At 41.6% G+C, this 18307-nt stretch overlaps 1 protein-coding gene across 1 annotated transcript in view; it reads left to right on the top strand.

The window, feature by feature from the left end:
* ICE2 (interactor of little elongation complex ELL subunit 2) overlaps positions 1 to 18307 on the top strand; it is a 747964-nt gene that overhangs the window by 303150 nt on the left and 426507 nt on the right. The window contains exon 7 of the mRNA XM_078680821.1: positions 3583 to 3742. Within this exon, the coding sequence (XP_078536947.1) occupies positions 3583 to 3742 (160 nt within the window). The remainder of the gene's footprint in view (positions 1 to 3582; positions 3743 to 18307) is intronic.

The following is an 18307-nucleotide window of genomic DNA, read 5'->3' as shown; positions in this document are numbered from 1 at the left end:
CTCCAGGTGGGAGAGGGCAGACCTCTGGAAGGGGGTGCAGAGGGTGGGAGAGCCCACCTCTGACCCCGGTGCGACCTGAGTGGATAAGCCCTGGGTTGGAATGGCGTTCTAGGTGTACCCCTCGCCGGAGGAGGAGGAACCCTAGAAGAAGAGGTAGGGGGAGGAGAGCCTTCCCCGAGACTCCTGGTCCGCCTGAGGTTGTAGACCCTAGGCTGGAGAACCAGTGGCAGTCTAGTCCTGTCTTGCAGACAGGAAGAGTGGAAAATGGCTCCTATGTGCCAGGGGTTACTACCCCCCGCTCTGCGAATAGGCAAGGACCAGTGGCACCTGGGTGGCCCAGTGCCTGGTCCTGGCCGCGGACAACTTGGGAGTACCAGTGGGGTAGCCCAGTTGGTCCAGACAGTGTGTTGAGAAGGAATCCCATGGGTTCACCGTGGCATAGAACAGGAGGGTGTCCCTGCAGTTGCGGGCCCGCGTCCGTGTTCTATCGCCCCAAGCAGGGAAGTCCATCACGGTGGTGATTGTTCTCCCCTGCGTTTTGGCTGGAAGGGGGTTGTGTTGGACTTGGCCCTTAGGGCAGGTTCACCCCTAGACTTTTTTGCCTTTAAATGGGGACCTGGTGATGGTGATTTTTGGATTCTGCTCACTTTCACTGTGTCCCAGTGGAAAGTGCGTGCGCACTCTGAGTGCATGTGCGGAGCTGGGCCTGCCCGCCCATAGGAATGCTTGGGGAATGTCTGTGTCCCTGGTAGTTCCTGATGCGTGGGGAGTGCGGGCTCGAGTTTGGTATGTGTAAACTCGTGGGAGTGAATGCTGCAAGATGGTGTATGCGGCATGTATGTGTCTAGTGGGGAAGTGTCATTCCTAGACATGGCTGTACGTGTGCAGTGAGGGTGCTGGAGCGTGATTGGCTGGAGCTGGCTGGCATGCCAGGCTCCAGGAAGTCTGGATGGGTCTGCCCGGTGGTGAGTGGGAGATTAGCATGAGTAATGTGTGGGAGGAGTGTACCTGTGTCCTGGATGGGCTGGGTTTTCCCCACACAATGCTGGCTCCGCCCCCCTGTGGTGCGTCTAATGACCCAAGCCCTGCCAGTGAATAGAGAGGGTGGTTGAGGTAAACAGAGTACTCAAGAACCAGCTGCGACTGGTTCCGCCCCCACCCTGCACCTACAGACAAAGGAATATGGTGTATAAAAATGGGGCTGTGTCCCCACAGAAGTTGTTCTCTGCCAGGATCCTGAGGGGGCTGTTGCTGCTGCTGGGCCAGAGGACCGCCACTTGGAGTGTCTCCCTGCCTGGAGACCCAGTGAGCTGGCTCTGGGCCCAGCCTTGCCCCCGCCCCTTGAAAGGACTTTTTCTGGACCTTTATCTACTGCTAGCGCTGGGGAGCGCTTTCTGAGGTTCCTAGCGCCTGGGAGCGCTTCGTTTTCCTTCTAGCGCCTAACAGCGCTTTATTCTGGCTGGAGCGCTTGGGAGCGCGTAATTGCCCAGCCGGTGCCCACCCGGCATTTGCTCAGGAGTGCTGAGCCCCTCGAGTGCCCACCTCGAGTTATTGTTTATTTCCCCCTTTGAGCGGCTGCCCACGCCGCATTTGCCTGTGGAGTCACCGCCGCAGCCCGGAGGGTTTTTAAAACGTTGCCGGGCCGCTGCCAAGTGCGACCCGGAAGTGCCCGCCTCCCTGCGAGGGGCCGCGCTGCAATTGGCTGCCCGGCCGGAAGCCAGGCAACCCGTGGGCGGGACTGCGGGACAGCCGGAAGCAGCCTGCCTTTCCTGCCCGGGGCTCCCAAGTGAGGAGAGAGCCCCGGACTCAGACTTCCTGGAGCCTGGCATGCCAGCCAGCTCCAGCCAATCACGCTCCAGCACCCTCACTGCACACATATCTCAATGTCCAGAAGTAGCACTTCCCTTCTAGACACCTACATGCCGCATACACCATCTCGCAGCATTCACTCTCCCAAGTTCATACATACTAAACTCGAGCCTGCACTCCCCACGCATCAGGAACTACCAGGGACAAACACATTCCCCATGCATTCCTATGGGAGGGCAGGCCAGCCATACTACACGCACGCACTTTACTCTGGGACTCAGGGTAAAAGTGCGCAGAGACCCAAAAATCACTAACACAGGGTCACAAATAAAAGCAAAAAGTTTAGGGGTGAACCTGCCCTAAGGGCCAAGTCCAACAGCAGCCATCAAGAGGTGATGGAGACAGACAGTCGCAACAAAGACAAAATGAAATCATACGCAGACGCAAGGAGGAGAGCAAGGTCATTGTCTCTACATGAAGGAGATTGCGTCATTGTCAAACAAGACCAGCATCGGAAAACTGATTGCCGTTTCCGAGCCGAACCTTTACTGGTCACCCAGCAGAAGGGCACCATGATAACAGCGGAGTCTGATCATCGACGAGTCACCAGGAACATATCTCACTTTAAGAAGTGTCCTCCGGACATGAGAGAAGCCCTCACCAAGATGACTGGAATATCAGGTAATGAGGGACCTGATCGATCTGACCAAGAGAGCGGGAGTCAGACAAGAGATCCTCTGGTGAACTCTGGGACCGAAACTGGAACCATGTCTCTGCGACCCCGCCGAGATATTCAACGACCAAAAAGACTCATTGAAGAAATCTGAGCCAGTCTATTGTTTTGTTTGTTTGTTAAGAAAGGGGGAGATGTAATGTAGTCAGCAGTCTAGTAGCTAGGTGGGTGGAGTTAGCCGGGGACCAGGGGAAGAGGAGGAGCGTGGTGTGGAAGTGGGCAGATAGAGTAGGGACAGGGACGCAGAAGGAAGAAGAGAATAAAGCTCCTTAAACCCAATGAAGTGAGTCTGTCTTTTCATGAGTCAGGATACGACAACCACGTCCCACCCTTCATCAAAGTATTAAAAGCCAAGAGGGGTCACTTGCTGTCAAACAGATTAAGATCTCAGGTGCAACATCCATGAGGGAGGGACCGGCCTGGTCAATGATTGACAGAGAAGGGCCCGCCCTTGGCCTCAGCCGGGCCCACGTGCGCTTCCTCTCTGCTGAATATGGGGCCATTCTATACAGCATAGATGTCAGGCTCCGCCCACCCTCCAGTCAGTAATGTTGGGACTGAAAGTCCCTCGTACCTGGGAAGTCCTCTGGTTGCGGCCCTTGCTGTATAGCACAGATGTCAGGCTCCGCCTCCCCAGCCGGTGATTATGGGACTCGAAGTGCCTAGTGCCACGGAAGTCTGTCGGTTGAGTCAAAATTACTTGTTAGGCGTCACATGGATGTACAAAAACGCTCCTTCTGTCTACTGATGTTTGAACTTGTAGGGCATCCCCAGTGTATCTTGAGTGCGCAAGCAGAGCAGATAGATTCAGAACATCCAAGTGTTTCTGCAGATTCATCATCTTAATACTGGCAGTTATGTGAGGCGTATGAGTAACTTAACAATGCTGATGATAAAATTAAACTGAGAAGCTTCTGATTGAGGCGTATGGGGAAATCCATGGTCCCATTTTGTCAACAGGATTTACATTTCTAGGTAAAGAAGTCACAATCATTGTACCACTACATGTTGACAGAATTTCTTTTTTTTTTGGTTTCCAGGATATTAGCTCTGATCCAAATGCCGAAAAACTTGCATTGAAATACCGTCCACAAGTTGCTTTAACTGCCCAGTCTTTATTTACCTTGTTAAATAACCACGGCATTAACTACAAAGAACAGTGGGAATTGCCAGTGTGTGTCAAAATGCTTCAAAATGAAGGTATGTTATCTAACCAGTCTATATAAATGTAAGCTTCTCATTTGTTGTATTTCTATTTTTAACAAAAACACAAAGATAAAGAGGGGTCTATAGGGAAACAGGTTTACCGACCAAAAAGCACCCTATCCCCAAATCTAACTAGTAGAAAACACAAAGGGGTGCTAAAGGTCTAAGTGGACTAGAAAGTGTCTGCTTTCCTCTAAACAGTGTGTGTATATAGACTGACAGAAAGTGAGAGGAGATAAGAAAAAAAAACATCAGCCCACCCATTGGCGGAGCTTCATCATCTGGGATGTAAAAGTACGAGCTGGTATCCACTGGATAACTCACTGTTGTATTGTGAGTATTTACTAGTACCGGATCCACCAGTGATGAAAGAAAGTCAAAAGAATATAAAGAGCTGTGGGCAGGATTGTTGCAGTGCTCAAAGGGTATGTGCTAGTGAAAAAGTGGTGTGTTAAAATTGACTACCATGGTGCCTAAGTATAACTTTTATTCTGGCGGTCACCATGATGACAAAGATTAAAATACAGAGTGTGGATAGAATTTCAGCTCAAGTGAGCTTGGAGGTACCGACGGACAGAGCGGGGCCTCATTACCTGAGCGAGCGCCAGGCGAGGTGAGGCCACCCCCAAGCAGATTTTGGGAGAGGTGACTTGATATCCATGACACGTGGAGCTACCACTCACCAACATCTTAGTTGGTAGGTCATCCTTGCATGGTATGTAACTCTCACTATACTTTTTTCAGTAATAGTTGCAGTAGTGTTGTTACCATAGGTCCTGAAGAAAGCCACTCACGGCTGAAACATGTCGACCAGTTAACTTACCACCAGGATAGCAGTATTTGCTGAAATTCTATCCACACTCTGTATTTTAATCTTTGTCATCATGGTGACCGCCAGAATAAAAGTTCTACTTAGGCACCATGGTAGTCAATTTTAACACACCACTTTTTCTCTAGCACATACCCATTGAGCACTGCAACAATCCTGCCCACAGCTCTTTATATTCTTTTGACTTTCTTTCATCACTGGTGGATCCGGTACTTGTAAATACTCACAATACAACAGTGAGTTATCTAGTGGATACCAGCTCGTACTTTTACATCCCAGATGATGAAGCTCCGCCAATGGGTGGGCTGATGGGTTTTTTCTTATCTCCTCTCACTATCTGTCAGTCTATATACACACACTGTTTAGAGGAAAGCAGACACTTTCTAGTCCACTTAGACCTTTAGCACCCCTTTGAGTATTTCTATTTTTTCCTTTTATGCGGTCTAATTGTGACCTGCCTCCGTTACACCACTATCAGTCTCTGTTGAAATATTGTTGATACGAACCAGCTTGTTTTAAGGATGCTTAAGTGACAACATTGGGAGTTAAGTGATATGTTTCTGTTGCCTAACTGAAATTCCACAGATCTTAACTTTTTTTTTTTATAATTGCAACAAAATTTTATCATTACATTTGACCTCGTACTGCGCTCTGCTGCGTTTGGTATTTTCTTGCTATAAAAATAACACATGCACGCATCTGTGTAATACCAAATTTGCACTTTGATTGGCTTTTGAACCAAGCAGGGAGATGTAGTGCTTGACATGAGACCTGCCTAAATGCAGCCACAACCTGTTTGTATGTGCTTTTTTTTAGATGTATCCAGCACCTCACTAGGGTTTTAACATTGAACATGTTAGAGGTGAATGAACACTTTAAATCCAACTGTCCTAGTGCCCAGTCAGCCCACCGATAGTCTGCGGAGGATGAAAACACGTATACGCTGTCTGTCCCTGCTCCAGTTGCAACTTTTTTGTTCTGTCTGGGTGAACTCTTAAGTGACCAACGTAAAGAGCATCTTTCTTATGATCATCTTATCCTCATTTCTGTTCTTACTTTTATTTTGTTGCCTAGTGTTATCTCTGCCCATTTTTCATGTTAGTCTCAGTGGAAGGGTAGGAGGATAGAAGGGTAGGGTGGAAGGATTGAGATTGCACACGTTGCCTGGTGCATGGTCTCCAATTGGCTAAAAGTTGTTGAATCAAGACTAAGCTGGCAGGATCACCTCCAAAACATTACTTGCTGTATTTTGTTTCCATTTTAGGATCTTTAACATTTCATAAAAATATAAAACAACGCGTTTTCCTTAAGAAACACACTAGCAATCACATTTAAACAGAAATTTCATGCTGCAACAGCATGTTTTTTCAGTGATACTTCAGAAACCAGGAAGAATCTGGCAACACCTAAGCACCAAAAGTGTTGCAGGACTGTTACTCTTCAAATAACTTATAACTTGAAATGGAACCCTGAGAAATGCAACATAACATAAAATCACTCAGCTTTTCTGTATGATATTCCCAGGCACCGAACTAGCACAACCTCTTTGCAGTGCAAAAAACTGCTTCTTCAGTTGTTGAAAGCCAAATCTGTTTGAAGACTGGATCACATATTCACACTTTAAGCATGTGTACAGCAACATACGCTCATGTATAACATTGCACAGCCAAAATCCACATCAGGCCTCCGTTTTGGGCAAGACTGAAACCAATCTTGTACGAAATCGAAATCGTCTTAGTGAGTTTCCTCAAACATGTTCCCCCGATGCACATGGAACCCGTTTCTTGTTCTTTTTTTTAATGTGTTTGTTGTTTCCTCTTTTTTGTATGTATAATCTATTTTGCATAGTTTATGCCAATACAGTCAAGCTTCAACTCAGTATCCTTTTTGTCTGACAGTGCACTGCAGCTGACTCATACCAAATATATTATTTGAGCGATAATATTCTGTTCAGTTTCTGCCTATTCTGTCAGGCATTTCAACAAATGGAACCTCTCCTTGCAACCTCTCATATCTCTTTTACTATTCAGATTTCCCAAAGTATCCTTTCTTAACCCTTCCCTCTCATTCTTCCCCCTCCAACTCCCCTTTACTCATCCCCAACATCCTCCTACTGCTATGAGCTAAAAAAAAAAAACACTTTCTAGACCCTTCCCTCTACTATCCTCCCACTATCCTTTTCATTCCAATTAACAGACTAGCATGTCAACCGTTCAAATTATTTTCATTTTCCCCTATAGTAATTCCCCACTAATATACTTTGGGTTCCGGCATAGCGTGCTATCTGCCACAAATCACTTCTACACCTCAAAAGGGGTAACATGCGCTATATACAGGCAAACTCTTCCCTCTTCTATCCCTCCAGTATCCTTTTCATTCCAAAGAACAGATTAACATGTCCACCAATAAAATTGATTTAATATTTCCCTGTACTAATTCACCACTGATCCTTTTTGGATTCTGGAGTAGCGTGCTACTTGCCGCAAAAGTGCTTCAATGCCTTTTCAGGAGTAGTGTGCACTATATACATGCAATTGCAAATACAAATATCCTACAAAAGCGATCTTCAACAAATGTGTGACAAGGGTTCATAAAATATACCACATCGAATACTGAACTAGTTGGTAACCAAACAGAAAATGCATTTGGAAAATTGGGTCTCGTATTTGAGCAAATAACTATGATCATTCGAATCATTCCTTCTTGACAATAGCTGCACACTCCCTTCAGAGGGCAAGCTCATGATTCTAGTCCTCCATGATATAGTACCTTTTGTTGTGAAAACAACTGGTCATATGTTCATATTTCTCCTGATATAAATGAGATTATCTCCGTGCTCTCCTTTCAGTTTTGTTTGATATAGTTCAATAAGTTCTTAGTGGCGCTATCCTTGTTGCACTGTACCTGTCAGTGCCTTTGCATAATTGGGGAGTGGGTGGTCATCAGATCACAAAGGATGCGCTCCTTAACATGAAACCTGCGTGGTTTCTTCACACATTCATAACCTTTCAATAGGCATTTAAATTTCCATTTGTATGAATCTTCAATAATAAAGAATCCGTTTCTGATTTTCAAAAATTCAGCATTTAATTTTTCTTTCAAAATATATAGGGTCATTCATTGCAATCATGAATAGTTCATCACATTACATCATGCCCAATGCATTTCGGGTTGAAAAGAGAAAACCCTTCGTCAGGGGCCTGTGAAATGAAAACATACAGGACCTTTAGCATTCAAAGCAAAAAACAATCGTGTAAATATAAGGAATTACGATACACGCTATAATATACATTTGTGCTTATAATGATCACACAAAAAACGTTTAACAGACATTCTAGCACGATTAGTGATATCAAGTCCATAGTCAAACATATAGTAGAGAGGATAAACAACGATAGTATGAACTATAGTGGGATCACTCAAAGAAACCAAACAACGGTAAATTAAACGACCAGTACTGGCATAAGGTATAACGGTAAAACAGCAGTCAGACGTAACACAGTAGAACCGAGTGGACACAAGGATAACTTACTGCATGTAACGCGAGAGTGGTCACGGCGGTCCGAGCGCGGAAGCGGTGGGATGGCCAGGGAACCAATCGTGCAAGTTTTTATAGTGCAGTGATTAAGTCACATGGCGGCGGAATATGCTGGGTGCTGGCTGGCTAAAGTAGAACGAAACAAATTGCACAGGATAAAAGAACCGTGTGTATCAAACACATGAAGAAATAAGGAGGGACAAGATATAAAATGAAAAATAATAAATCAAAATGCGGTTTACGGCGAAAAACGCCGAAAGTGTTGCCGTGGCAACTACAATCTGAAATCTGATAGGAAGAGGGTTCCGATCACGTGATGTATGCAACATCAGGAAGTGGATGTTATAATATCGTAGTCTGTAGCGAAAAGTAAACAAAACGTGACACGCAAAAACTGTCTAGGAAGATAGATTCAAGAATAGTTAAGAATTACGAGGACAGAAAAATACGGTCTAAACAACGTATAATTACACAATACATTAAATAAAACGAATTCAATTCAAAACACTGGATGCAAAAACATATGCCATTTTGATGAGTTCATTCAGGGGTGAATGTATTAATAAAACTTCGATGGGGGTAAGAAAGACTGTTAGAACCAATGGCTGTGCTGAGCATATGTTGTGTTTTTTATAGAAAACATGAGAGTTCAATTCTGTCATTAATCCCTGTTGGTTGAAGGGCATTAAGTTTCTTGATCCAAAAAAATTCAGCCTGTAGGCGTTGTTTTGCTGGATCCATGTCACAACGTTGCGGGAGTATCTCCAGTATTGTAAATTTCAATTGGGCGATTTGATGATTAGATTCCAGCCAGTGTGTGGCTACTGCTGATTTCCTATTTTTTGTTCGAATATTACTTTTGTGTTCTGATATTCGTACTTTTATTTTTCGTTCCGTTTGGCCAACATAAATGTTTCCACAAGGGCATTTGATGGCGTATATAACATTCTTAGAATCACAAGTTCCTGTGTATTTGAGGTCAATTTTGGTACCTTTTGTGGGATGCATGAAAGTCTTTCCTGTGATAACATTATTGCAATGTATGCAATTTAAGCATTTGGCCATTCCTTTGTGATGTGATTTAGTTTCTTTCTTTGAAGTGAGAATCTCTTTTACATTTTTTGATCTCTTAAATGCAAAAGTTACGCGCTCACAATACAAGTTTTGAAGATCTGGTTCAGATATGATTAAAGACCAATGTCGGTTGACAATTTTCTTGATTTTGTTGGCTTCAGTCGAGAATTTTAAGACACATACTGTTTTTTGATCTGGAGTTTGTTGTGCTGGGCTCAATAGGTTTTCTCTTGAGAGTTTTGCTACTTTTTTAAAGGATTCCTCTACAATCTCATTGGGATATCCTCTAGTCAAATATTGTTGTTGTTGTTCTTTTAAAGCGTGATTTAAGATATCCGCATTAGAGGTAATTCTATTCAGCCGGATAAATTGAGATGTGGGTAAATGATTTTTGAGATTTTCAGGATGGAAGCTCTGGTATAACAAGCTGGAGTTACAATCTGTAGCTTTTTTATACACTTGAGTTTGGATTTGATGATTGATGATAGTAATTTGTACATCAAGAAATGATATTGTTTCTTTATTTATGTGTGTGTGAATTTTTTTTTTGGGTTCATTTGGTTCAACGTAGAAATGTTTGCTAGTAGTTGATCCTTTTCTCCTTTCCAAATTAAAAATAGATAGTCAATGTATCTTTTGAATATTGTCAAGTTGTTGGTCCAATTCGTGTTACTCAAGATATGGTCATGTTCAAATTTTGACATAAACAAATTAGCATATGAGGGGGCCCCCCCAAAGCCCATGGATGTGCCGTTGCATTGGTTGTAATAAGTATTTTGCCATTCAAAATAACTGTGATATAATGCAAAATGCATTAACTCCAAAAGGAAGATCTTATTCGCTTCACAGTCTTCGTCCCTTAACAGATTCCATTCAAGTGCTTCTAAGCCTTCGTTGTGTGGGATTGATGTGTACAGTGACACAACATCAACTGTACATAACCAATAGTCTGTATTTTTTTTCCAGTTTTATGGTTTTGAGTAGATTGAGAAAAGCTGTTGTATCTTTGATGTAAGTCTGTGTTTTTTGTACAATGGGTTGTAAATAACAGTCTACATATGTACCAATACTTTCGGAGATTGACCCGCAGGCTGAAACTATGGGTCTGAAAGGTGGTTTCTGGGCATTTTTGTGAATTTTTGGTAACATGTATAGTTTTGGTCTGCGTGGATACTTTGTGTCTAGGAATTTGAAGATTTTGTCGTCAATCCATTTCATATTAAGTGCATGTTCAAGAATTGATGCAAGTGTTTTTTGATATTCTTCCGTTGGGTCTGCATTAAGCGGGATGTATGTATTTAGATCGTTCACATGCTCATTCACACTTTGTTCATAGAAAGCAGTGTCCATAATAATCAGAGCCCCTCCTTTGTCAGCTCTTTGGAAAGTTAGATCTGGATCATTTGATAGATTTAGGATTGTGCTCCATTCAGCCTTAGATAAGTTGCTTTTCTTGGTTGTGTTAAACTTGATCTTATGTATTTCAGATATTACAGATCTTTCGAAAGCTTCAAGTGTTTTGTGCGAGTAGGGTGCACAAAATGAGCTTTTTGGTTTCAGCATTCTTGTGTGCTCTGTTGCGGGTATTGGTATATCCTTGAAGAAGTACTTCAATTTCAAAGTTCTGAAAAATTTAAATAAAGCAATTTCAGTTTCTGCTAGGCTGGTTTTGTATGTCGGGACAAAAGATGTTCCTTTGTTTAGTGCCTTGATTTGTGCTGATGTTAGAAGTTTTGAAGAGATATTAATGACTAGGTCGTTTTCACTGCTTTTTGACTCCGTGCTCTTTTTGAGATTTCTTCCGCTGTTTCTTCTGCCCCTCCTGTGGCGCCGGTAGGTGGTGCATTGGCCGCAGGGCTTATGTCTAAAAAAGACTGTTTTTTTGATGATGTACTTGATTGTTGAGAAATTGGTTGTCTTGACTGAGAGATGTCTGCTTCAGAGACTAAGCTTTCCTGTGATGAATTCCCAGATGTTTTAGGTTTAGGTTGTTGCCATTTTCTTTGGTTATAAATTTCAGCCCAAGTATATACCTCGTCATATTTATAATCAATTGTATCTCTTTTGTGTTTCCTTACTTTCCGATCATTTACTTCCTTAGCATATTTATCTAGTTTTTTGTTGACATCGTCTAGAATTGTTTGTAGGTCTGGTAATTTATCGATTTCTTTCTTCATATTTTCCAAATCTGTTTCAATTTCTTTCAAGACCTTTGAGAGTTCTTGGATTATCAGTAGGATCAGATCTAACGAACATTTGTTGAGGATCTGGTACCATCTTTCTACAAATTGTTTATTGTTTTTGCACAGCATTGGTTTGAGAGCGATTCTTAGCCCTCTTGGAATTCTTTTGTTTTTGTGGTAATATATTAGAGTTGTTGCGTGAAGTCTTTGATTAATTTCTTTTTTGCTTAAAAATTCAAACTGGCAAATAAGTTGTGTTGTAGTTGAAATGTTAGGGCTGAATGCTCTGGTCTCCTGTATGAGTCCATATATTTCTTCGGCTGCCTCTGGTGCGAAGGCTAATAATTCTGCTTGGTTGGTCGTAATTTGAGCAATGTCGTCGAATTGCATCTTGTTGCTTAGTGGGTGCACTGGGAGATAGGTTAGGTTGGAGTCCGTAATATAAATGAGATTATCTCCGTGCTCTCCTTTCACTTTTGTTTGATATAGTTCAATAAGTTCTTAGTGGCGCTATCCTTGTTGCACTGTACCTGTCAGTGCCTTTGCATAATTGGGGAGTGGGTGGTCATCAGATCACAAAGGATGCGCTCCTTTAACATGAAACCTGCGTGGTTTCTTCACACATTCATAACCTTTCAATAGGCATTTAAATTTCCATTTGTATGAATCAATGAATCTTCAATAATAAAGAAGCCGTTTCTGATTTTCAAAAATTCAGCATTTAATTTTTCTTTCAAAATATATAGGGTCATTCATTGCAATCATGAATAGTTCATCACATTACATCATGCCCAATGCATTTCGGGTTGAAAAGAGAAAACCCTTCGTCAGGGGCCTGTGAAATGAAAACATACAGGACCTTTAGCATTCAAAGCAAAAAACAATCGTGTAAATATAAGGAATTACGATACACGCTATAATATATATTTGTGCTTATAATGATCACACAAAAAACGTTTAACAGACATTCTAGCACGATTAGTGATATCAAGTCCATAGTCAAACATATAGTAGAGAGGATAAACAACGATAGTATGAACTATAGTGGGATCACGCAAAGAAACCAAACAACGGTAAATTAAACGACCAGTACTGGCATAAGCTATAACGGTAAAACAGCAGTCAGACGTAACACAGTAGAACCGAGTGGACACAAGGATAACTTACTGCATGTAACGCGAGAGTGGTCACGGCCGTCCGAGCGCGGAAGCGGTGGGATGGCCAGGGAACCAATCGTGCAAGTTTTTATGGTGCAGTGATTAAGTCACATGGCGGCGGAATATGCTGGGTGCTGGCTGGCTAAAGTAGAACGAAACAAATTGCACAGGATAAAAGAACCGTGTGTATCAAACACATGAAGAAATAAGGAGGGACAAGATATAAAATGAAAAATAATAAATCAAAATGCGGTTTACGGCGAAAAACGCCGAAAGTGTTGCCGTGGCAACTACAATCTGAAATCTGATAGGAAGAGGGTTCCGATCACGTGATGTATGCAACATCAGGAAGTGGATGTTATAATATCGTAGTCTGTAGCGAAAAGTAAACAAAACGTGACACGCAAAAACTGTCTAGGAAGATAGATTCAAGAATAGTTAAGAATTACGGTTCTACTGTGTTACGTCTGACTGCTGTTTTACCGTTATAGCTTATGCCAGTACTGGTCGTTTAATTTACCGTCATTTGGTTTCTTTGAGTGATCCCACTATAGTTCATACTATCGTTGTTTATCCTCTCTACTATATGTTTGATTATGGACTTGATATCACTAATCGTGCTAGAATGTCTGTTAAACGTTTTTTGTGTGATCATTATAAGCACAAATGTATATTATAGCGTGTATCGTAATTCCTTATATTTACACGATTGTTTTTTGCTTTGAATGCTAAAGGTCCTGTATGTTTTCATTTCACAGGCCCCTGACGCAGGGTTTTCTCTTTTCAACCCGAAATGCATTGGGCATGATGTAATGTGATGAACTATTCATGATTGCAATGAATGACCCTATATATTTTGAAAGAAAAATTAAATGTTGAATTTTTGAAAATCAGAAACGGATTCTTTATTATTGAAGATTCATTGATTCATACAAATGGAAATTTAAATGCCTATTGAAAGGTTATGAATGTGTGAAGAAACCACGCAGGTTTCATGTTAAAGGAGCGCATCCTTTGTGATCTGATGACCTCCCACTCCCCATATTTCTCCTGATGCCACATTTCTTTAACTCACATATAGTTAGTTGTTCACAGCCTTTAATCTTATGAAATAAAAATAGATGTTCTGGAATGCAACTTATTCCACAATACATTTTTTGCCCCTCGGGGAGAGCCCAGGTGCGCCAAGTGTTGCTTTAGGGTTTTGATTAAAGGAAAATTTCAGGGCTGCATGAAAGTTCAGCACTGCTCAGTATCATGGATGTACGAGGTAAAAGAATGCTGAAATTCAGCAAACACAATTGAGGATGCGCTGCAGTGCAGCTTTTCTCAGGGTTGTGTAAAACAACAGTTATATTGGTATTTAATGACTGTAGATTTCCTGTTATGACTACTTCAGTAAGGTTTGTCCTGAGAAGGGAAGAAGGTAGGCATGTATGCCTTTCACAAATACTTAAGGATGCTCTGCTGGCTAACAGGGTGTCTGTTTACCTCGGCATCGTCGGATGTGGGTTGATGTCTTCATCCCATTTACAAGATGTGCTGCAGACCTTTGAAAACAACCAGGTAATCCTGGTGTGCCTGCAGGTCTTTTCCTGAGGATAGTGTTACATATCAAACGTGATGCAAATTTGAAAGAAAGCCAGTTTAATCCACTATATCCCCTCAACAAACCACCACCCTGAATTTTTGGATACTCCTGAGTTTCCAAAAAGGGTTTCAGATACCACTCATTACTCCAGTAATCCCTATTGCCCTCTCACTCAACAATAATAATTGCTATACTGAGCCCTTCATAGCAAAAGCAATAGTTAACTGGTAGAGATCAACAAATACAAGCCCGAGTTCATGAGTAGAATATCACTTGAACAATCTGAGATAGTATGATCGGCCCTCTTTTGGTGGAAGACTTCTTCTTTCTACACTTTCTAAAGATTATAAGATCTATTGTATTAATGGACTTCTAATAAGATATTGTTGTCATGGACAGTTATAATTTACGTAAAGATTGAGATGGAATGTTGTTAAGGGATCTTCTTCCCGCGGTACACCCAGGAATTACACTGTGATATTTCATGCTTTTCTCCAAGAACAACAAAATCAGAAGAAAGTTAAGTCGAGTATACTGAATGCAATTCTTAACCACATGAATGCTACAGCAATTTATCCTCTGTGCAGCAGATCAATTATTTCCATTGTTCATGACGAGCTCAGCTCGTCATGAGCACACAAGCAGTGTACTGCATGATGAGCTCAGCTCGTCATGAGCATGGAAGGGGTTAAAGCATTGACATCACAACACTATACTCACGGTTCACCTCTCTTAGTGTTTCAACGCCAAGCATGAGGCTTGTCATAAAAATATTTAAAAACAGTGATATTTAATATAAATGCCATTAAAAAGAGGGGATTTTGATTTCTAGCACAATAGAAATCGCATTTTTATAAACCTGAAACTAAAGGTCAGTATTATACTCACAATTTAACTCTAGTCCCTTCAATGACTGATTCATTTAAAATCGTATCTCTAAATGTAAAAGTATTAACTAACACTGTTAAGAGGAAGTTCCTTAACTCTATATTTAGGGCAGGGGTCTTCAAACTGTGGGGCGCGACCCCTGGGGGGGCCGTGGAGCGATGCAAAGGGGGTCGCGCATTCCCTGTCACACTTCAGCCCAATGGCTCTAGAAATGTGTCCTGTGCCTCAGCCCGGGCTGCTGTAGTGCAACTCGAGCTGCTGGGGGCTCAGCTGGGCAGTGTTTGGAGTCTTATCTCCAATGTTATAAACGAGGGGTAACCCAATTGGAGTCAAAGGACCTGGGTATCAAGTAATATAGAAAAAATGGTCCTAGACATTAATTTAACATACACAATGTCAACATAAATTGTTTGTTCATTTCACTTCAAATAACCATCCGAATGAATCTGTAATGGTAGATATCAATTAAACCAAAGAACACATATTAGCCCAAAGTATTTGTTGATGCCAGAAGGCCTGAAATAAAGGAAAAAAGAGAAGAAACACTGTGTCTCATTCAGTCTGAGAGACTGTATTATTTAATATACACTTAGAAAAACAGCATACTAGGCTTTCTTCAAACTAAAAATATACACAGTTATTTACATAGGGGGTTCATTTGTCAAGAGACGTGCATAGAAGAGAGTGATAGTAAGTGCTCATGTGTGAAAGCGACCAAAGAGGTCAGTGAAAAGAAGTTAAAAATACAATTAGGTTTTTTGACAGTCACTAAGGTTCAATCCTTAGTATGGAACATAGGTGAGCCTGCCCTCCACACTAGCAAAAAATGTAATTCTTTCTTGCAGGTACGTGATTGAAAGATCCTCCGTATTCTGATTGGCACAGGGGAGAGGGACGTAGGAAGAACACAGGTGCAGGCTCGGGGAAAATATGTCAACGTTTCGACCCAAGGATAAACAGGGTAACTAATTTCCTCAAGGGCTAGTCTTTATCAGGACGAGGGGAGTAGAGACTCAAAAATGCACGTGAAATAAAGTGACCCCAAATTGAATGGGGAGATGTGGTCAAATTTTTTGCATCCTGTGATCATTCTTGCTGCCGCATGTAGTGTTGTTTTTAATGGAGCCAAGTGTGATTTGGGGATACCTGTAAGGATTGAGTTCCCATAGTCCAGTCTAGATAGAACTAGAGATTGAGTGGCTAGTTTAAGGTCTTTGTTTGGAATGAAAGGTTTGATTTTGTTCAGCAGTCTGAGGTTGAAGAAAGCACTTTTTGCCGAGTTCTTAATGTGGTTTGTCAAGGTTAATTTGGGGTCAAGGGTGAAACCCAGAGATTTGACGGAATCAGTTGGCGTGAGAGAACCTTTAAGAGCATCAATCGACTTCAGCCATTCAGTGATTTGAGGATTGTCTTCTTTGTTTGAGATGAGAAGAGTTTCGGTCTTGTCGGGATTGAGTTTCAGATGGTTTTTTGTCAGCCAGTCTTGAACATCTTTTAAGACAGCATTTTCAACAGTGATCACTCTGCACTCACAGTGCACTTGCGCTGTTCACCCTATACCTCACACTGCAGTCACACAAGCACACTACTCATCCTGAACTTATGTGACACTTCATTCACCTGTCCACTTCACTGCTCAATATGCAACTCACTCAAACAAGCCCATCAGTAATCATACATTCATTCGTCTCATTCTGAACTTGCAACTGCACCCAAATTCGTACGGCCACCTCACTCACCCTGCAGCCACTCCTCACCCTACTCACACACTGTTGCATCGCTCACCGTGCACTCACATGGGCACTCTTGTCACCCACACAGTGCAGAGGGTTAATGTGCCTGCCACAAAGAATATGTAACATGCAGATCACAGAAATGAGTGCGACTTGAAATCTTTGTGATGTTAATTGCTGTATTTTGGTTATAAACAGGTACTGATGGGGTGAAATCTTTCCTCAGTGTTACTGTGTGTAAAAAATTAATTTCAAAATAATAAAGCAATGCTGTCCCAAAATACGCTGCATCACATAACATCATTTACATTTTCTTCCCATTCAGTTTAGTCAAGCCTGTTGCGTAATTTGGTCCTCACCTGCCTCATAATTCCAGTAGCCCTGCCTACAGGTTTAGACATTTTTGTCAGGAGGGGATCCTTACACCTCAAAATGTTGACAGGGGGTCTCGGCATCCAAATGTTTGAAGACCTCTGATTTAGGGTAAAGGGAGACTTCGTTCCATTGCAAAATACAGAGCTGTATGAAAAATATGGTAATTTAAATGCTGAGTTTGTTTATATGATCCAGTTCATGAATTTGTTTTTGTAAGAGAAATTGAGAAATACTGATCTGTTCTAAGCACTACAGCAACGTTGTAAGATCTCATACCTTTGGTGTTTAAATGATGATCTACTAGAAAACTAATCAAATATTATTTTGCAAAGGACATCATACTGTATAAGTTTGATAAGGTACACTAATATCTTTGGTTACCCATTTAAATAAGGGGAGAAATGTCCTAATGACGTGTAAGTTAAGAACTTCAAAATGCAAATATAATAAAATCATTAGCAAAACTCTATAATAGAAATAGAACGATAAACGTTTGTAGTTCTTACCAGACAATTAAATATTTACTTAATACTTAAAATGAAAATAATTCAAAACCTATTTTATGAATCATTATGTAGTTGAGGACCTTGCCTTTAGAAAATCTTACCTACGATTACTTGTCTCAAACAACTCTTCTGTCCTTGGATCAGGTCCTCATAATTGAGTTAGTCAAGTAATTCCCTGAAAAAATTGACGAGAGCAGTTTTGTGTGCTCCAAGTGATGACCCCTGAAGCCGTATGGCATTAGTGCAGTGATCTAAAACTTTAGAAGCAAAGCCTTGTTGTAAGATGATAAGGATATTTTAAATCCAGCAAACTATTGGCCAATTTCCTTTCTTAATTTTGATTGGAAAGTGTACACTAAGATTTTAGCAAACACTGTCAAAAATCCTCTTTAAAGTGACTAATGGTATTCAGACAGGTTTACTAAAAAGATGATTGGAGATGGTGCTAGATTATTCTTTTGTGTTTACTGAGGAAACTAAAAGGACAGATTTCTCACACCAAATGTGGCGGAAGATGCTGAGAAAGCCTTTGACTGCATTTCATGGAATTTCTTGTGTGTCTTCCTTTCTAGATATAATTTTGAGTCTAGCGTCAGACAACCCCCTACCTAGACTATAGTTTTTTTGTTTTTTTTTAAAAATGGGTGCGGGTGGTCTGCCCAGATATCTGGCTTAGCCCCACCCC

This window comes from Lissotriton helveticus, chromosome 3_1 (genome assembly GCF_964261635.1).
Source record: "Lissotriton helveticus chromosome 3_1, aLisHel1.1, whole genome shotgun sequence".
NCBI lineage: Eukaryota > Metazoa > Chordata > Amphibia > Caudata > Salamandridae > Lissotriton > Lissotriton helveticus.
The sequence above is the reverse complement of the archived record's forward strand: the minus strand, read 5'-3'. Positions and strand labels throughout refer to the sequence as shown.